General features: G+C 44.3%; 1 protein-coding gene across 1 annotated transcript; it reads right to left on the bottom strand.

Moving 5' to 3' along the window:
• Nucleotides 1-2,835: 2,835 nt before the first annotated feature.
• On the bottom strand, nucleotides 2,836-4,900 carry LOC146041559 (uncharacterized). Its single transcript, XM_083161514.1, has 3 exons — nucleotides 4,038-4,900; nucleotides 3,585-3,812; nucleotides 2,836-2,910 (listed from the first exon to the last, which is right to left on the bottom strand). Exons 1-3 carry the CDS (start codon nucleotides 4,485-4,487, stop codon nucleotides 2,836-2,838), a joined length of 753 nt encoding a protein of 250 aa, XP_083017640.1. The 5' UTR covers nucleotides 4,488-4,900.
• Between the last annotated feature and the right edge of the window lie 181 nt (nucleotides 4,901-5,081).

Raw genomic sequence — 5,081 nt, 5'->3', positions numbered from 1 at the left:
ATCGTAGTCCCTTCTATCCAGCATTTTTACCATCAGTTCCACCTCTGCAGATGACATGGCGGAGGCGCGCGTCACTTTTTTCTCCTTGTTGTCCTGTCTCTCAGCGATTTCTTTATCTGTTGTCATTATCGGTGCTGAATTGGGAAACAAAGGTGCTGTACTCGTCTCCACCATATGCGGTGGCGCCAGACCCTCCGACATGGCTCCTCGATGTCCCGTGTCTGTGTGACGCCAACCACGTGAGTGGGGCGGAGATTCCTGCGCTCATCCAATCACTGGGTTTCAAGCCACGTTCAGCACGAAAGAATATTCCGTCGTTGCTGTTCGAGTGATCGGAGCTGCGCTGCGAATTTTCCGTACTGTATATCGACATTTATTTCGGTGAGTATTAAAACAAAATGTGGAGTTTTCTATGACAGGGACTTTAATCTGTGGCCCATGGGTATGCTGGGGCTTGTAGTGACAGTGTATCCTATGTCCCACAGAGTTTCAACTCCTGTACTATAGTTACAGTATATCTAGTGGCCCACAGACTGAACACCTGTACATTAAATGGTTTATGGTGTGCTTTGTGTATCAAGAAAATAATATGCCTTTTTATTGTATTTTTTGGAACAGAAATTCAACCATGGCAGAAAAAAATGTCAAATTCATGAAGGACTTCATTGAGGCCTACAGGGATCAAAATTGTCTCTGGAACACAAAATCCAGAGACCATTCCAATCGGCAGAAGAGGCTATCTGCTCTGGAGGAGCTGGTGAGGGTGAGCCAGACATACTACCCCACAGCAAATGTAGAGTGGGTCCGGACTCGGATTGCCAATATGAGGACCGCCTTTAAAAAAGAACTGAATAAGGTTGAGTCCTCAAAGCGGTCTGGGGCAGGGGCAGACCAAGTCTATGTGCCCAGGCTGTGGTACTACGACCTGCTGGCCTTCACGGTGGACCAGGAGCTGTCCAGGGAATCGGTCAGCAATACTGCAAGGGACCAGCCTGCCCCCTCCACCTCCTCGTGCAACCAAGAGGTTTCTGATGACACCATTTGCGGCACAGTAAGTAGACGGATTTTATTTTAAATATTTTTTTTTTAAAACAGATAAATATAACAAGTACAGTATAAAAATTGTGAACATGTAAAATTAAAAGGGGGGGTATCACCCCCTGCAACTGACCTCTCTGTTGGGCACAGCAGAGAGGTCAGTTGCAGGGGGCGATACCCCCCCTTTTGGTCATACATCGTCAATTTGACCTTCTCTGTGGCCCTAATTCTGGTTCTTCTCAGTGGTGGAGGTATACTCTTATCCGCCTGAGAACACAGTGATCAATATTCAGACATCGCAAGTGCATTTACCACATTTTTTGTATTTGGAACTTTTGGTTGGGATTGGTAATCCCTGGTATCTACACTGTTGAAGTCTTTCTGGCGCGGATTATTCTAATATTTTTTTGTGATGTAAAATTAACGAAATAATATCATTCTGCCAATCCACAGCGCCAACACCAATAAAATACTGCATGTATTCATCCCTGGTTAATTTGGCATGCATAGATGCATTTCTGGTATTTAAATTAGTATTTGGTATTTCTGGTATCTAAATAATTAGTTTCCAGAGATGCCAGTCCTAACGCCTCTTCAACTAGCTCACTTTCATTCATGGCAGCAACATGGTGGTGTGTGGGCTGCGTTCTTCTGCGTAGATATAAAAATATATGGAAGTCTTAAAAATCGATAGTGATACATCATTGTTACATCTTGTTTTGTTACAGCCATCGCTATTTGCCGAGGAGGAATCTTCTGCAGGAGGTTGCATCACAGCTGCCTTCACCGGCCCTCTGCTCCACCCCCACACCAACCGCCACCCCCAGCGCTCAACCTCAACCAGAAGCACCATCAAGAAGAGGGCGCAAAAGGCCGCGGCAGACTCCAGATGCTGCGGACGTGGCGACCACCAAGATCCTGGAGTCTGCTAACAGATTGATGACCATGGAGGAAGATGATGCGGACCGTGTGGGCAGTGTATTAGCTGACAATTTGCGAAAGTTAGACCCGGCTACAAGGGTTGAGGTAGAGCGGATATTCTATGAAACGCTGTACCGGGCCCGTGTGGGGACTCTGTCCCGGCACACACAACTCACCGATGACACCCCTCTGCCTAGGGTTGAATTTCAACCCATCAGCCCTGCCCCTATACCCCAACAACCGGTATTTCACCCGGGGCAATATCAGCAGTACCAGCATTTCCAGCCACCAACCGGGCAAAGGCAGCAACAACCGGCAACGTCAGCTAATACACTCCCACCAGGTCCAACTGGTGGCCCCTTCCAGTGTTTATTGGAAAGTCCATCTCCCTCACAACCGCCGATGGATACAGGGGATTATGGGGTGGGACAAGTTTACCACCACATGTAAAAATTTTATATAGTTGATTTCATTGCATAATTGTTTTAATAATATAGTTTAAATATTTTTATGTTTAAGTATTTCTTTATTATTTATTTCCTTGTTATTTATGTTATATTTGTTATAAGTTTAAAAGTTAATAATTTATATAAAAATTTAAAATTCTGTAATCTAGTTGGTGTCCGTGTGAAAATATCATTTACCATGCAGGGTGACTATAGGGCACAGATATACATATGGGGTACATGTATGTTGTTTCAATATTTACCTTCATGTATTGCTCCTGGAGACTGTACAAAAGTACCAGGAGAAATTGGCATAGAAATAGGTGTGGTGGAGCCACTACTTGCTAGTACATAAACACCAGTACTGGGTACAGTCTGCACTCCAGGTGTCGTGGCATTGTGCCCTCCAGGAATGCCTGGCACCTGAGTACTACCACTCACTTGCCGTGATTCGGTCAGTAATCTGGCCCAAGACCAGGCTATCGCCTCCACCTCCTCCTCCTTGCTGCAAGAAGACACGGAGGACAACTTGTGCGGCACTGTGAGTATACAAATTTTATTGGCAAAATATTGATTTGTAACTGTACACAACAAAAAACAATATATTTACAATGACAAAAACGTACATTTTTAAGCAATCATGTCATTCTGCCACTCCACAGCCCCAACACCATTGAAATAATTCAAGTACTCGTCTCTTGACAACTTTGCATGCATTGATGCATTTCTGGTGTTTAAATTATTTTCCAAAGCTGTCAGACCAATAGGCTCGTCAACAACTTGGCTTTCGTCCACTGTAGCCCCCAGATGTTGTGTGTGCACCGCTTTTCTGCGCATGTAGTTGTGCAGCACACAACAGGCCAGCACCACTTTGTCAATCTTATCTAGGCGCAGATTGATGGCACTGTGAAAAATTCTGAATTTATTACTCAGAATCCCAAACGCATTTTCAACCACTCGCCTGGCACGTGACAGGCGATAGTTAAAAATGCGTCGTTCCCTGTTCAGTGTCCTTTGTGGGTAGGGTTTAAGGACATTAGGGTGCAATGCAAAGGCCTCATCCACCACAAAAACAAAGTTCAAACCGTGCTCATTTTCAGTCCGCTCTGGCAGATTCAGTTCATTTTTTTTCAGTTTGTCATGGAAAAATGTATTCTCCAGGGCTCCTCCATCTGATACTCTACCATTTTTCCCAATGTCCACAAATACAAACTCGTATCGGGCATTAGCGATGGCCATTAGAACAATGCTGAAGAACCCCTTATAGTTATAATAAAAAGAGCCACTCTTTGCAGGGGGCATGATTCTGACGTGTTTGCCATCGATAGCTCCACCACAATTAGGGAAATTCCAAAGATCACGGAAATCACGTGCAATAATTTGCCACTCCTCCTTGGACGATGGAAACTGCAATATAAAAGTATATGCGTATTAATAATCTGTTGGGTTGATTTTAGACCCATCAGCCCTCCCCCATTGCAGCCTCAAAGCTATTACCCGCCTTATCAAAATGACCCCCCACCCACTGGTGTAAAAGTTTAAATTAACAGGCATTGTAAAGATATACATATAGGGTACAGGTATGTGCACAGCTATACATATGGGGGACATGTATGTAATTTCCATATTTACCTTCATGTATTTGTCCTGTAGAACTTGGACGATGGCATCACAGGTGTCTGGTATTATCAGCCCCAGCGCTTGCGATGATATTGCGGTGGTGAATCTCAGGTCGGCAAGGGTCCTGCCTGTTGCCAGGTAACGCAGCGTTGCCACCAGTCTCTGCTCTGCAGAAATAGGCCTCCTGAAATAGGTGTCCTCTCTTTCTATTAAAGGGGTAACGAGTGCCAGCAGCTCCATGAAGGTAGCGTCATCCATACGGAGATAATTCCTGAAGTCATCAGGATTGTTCTCCCGTATCTCCTGTAGCAATGGCATGTGGGAGAAGGTGTCTCTCCTCAGAAGCCAGTCTCTGGTCCAGCAGCTCCGATTCTTGGTCCTTTTTCTTTTTTTAATAGCCTGCAATCTAATGGCCATAGCAGCCAAAATGCACGCACGAGCCTTCCTTCTCCTCAAGCTCATAATTAAATTGTTTGTAAAAAGGCCCAAATGCACCGATAGACAAACGTACGTACGTATATCCTGTACAGCTAGCAATGATCTGAATAGTCACGGCTCTATTCACTGTACTACACGAACGATTCTTTGTTCTGTGATCACGCCTCGTTTTGGTATGCTCTTTTAATCCAGCCCATTATGATAATGTTGTGTACATTTTTATCGTGCGAATAGCCAGATCGGGAGAGTGTGTACGGTGGTACAATCTTTTTCTTGCGATTGTTTGGACGGGAGTACATCGGACGTCGCAAGTAAAATTGTACATATGTGTACGCGCAGATCGGTCGTATGTTTTGGACGGCCGAACGTGTATTCGGTCGCTCGAACGGTCGCAAGAAAAATGAAATTGTACATATGTGTACCCAGCTTAACATTATGCCCAAACTTGAAAAATTTCTTTTTTGTGAGACAAATATTTGGTGGGATATCAAGGGTCTAAATAATTATTTGAAATGTGGAAGAATTCCATAGGGACTTAGGCTTAATAAATTGCCCACTATGGGACAGGATAATGAGAAATTCATGAAGGATTGGTATCATATCTTTGATACATAGGGT

The sequence above is a fragment of the Crinia signifera genome, chromosome 19, assembly GCF_055691185.1.
Source record: "Crinia signifera chromosome 19, ASM5569118v1, whole genome shotgun sequence".
NCBI lineage: Eukaryota > Metazoa > Chordata > Amphibia > Anura > Myobatrachidae > Crinia > Crinia signifera.
This window is presented reverse-complemented; position numbering and strand designations above follow the sequence as displayed.

Excerpts from the sequence above, each read along its gene's own strand:
- LOC146041559 (XM_083161514.1), bottom strand. The coding sequence starts at position 4,487 with ATGAGCTTGAGGAGAAGGAAGGCTCGTGCGTGCATTTTGGCTGCTATG. Across the intron at positions 3,813-4,037 it reads TACAGGACAAATACATGAAG|TTTCCATCGTCCAAGGAGGA; the intron begins GTAAATATGGAA and ends TTTATATTGCAG. Across the intron at positions 2,911-3,584 it reads ACATTGGGAAAAATGGTAGA|CAAGGAGGAGGAGGTGGAGG; the intron begins GTATCAGATGGA and ends GTCTTCTTGCAG.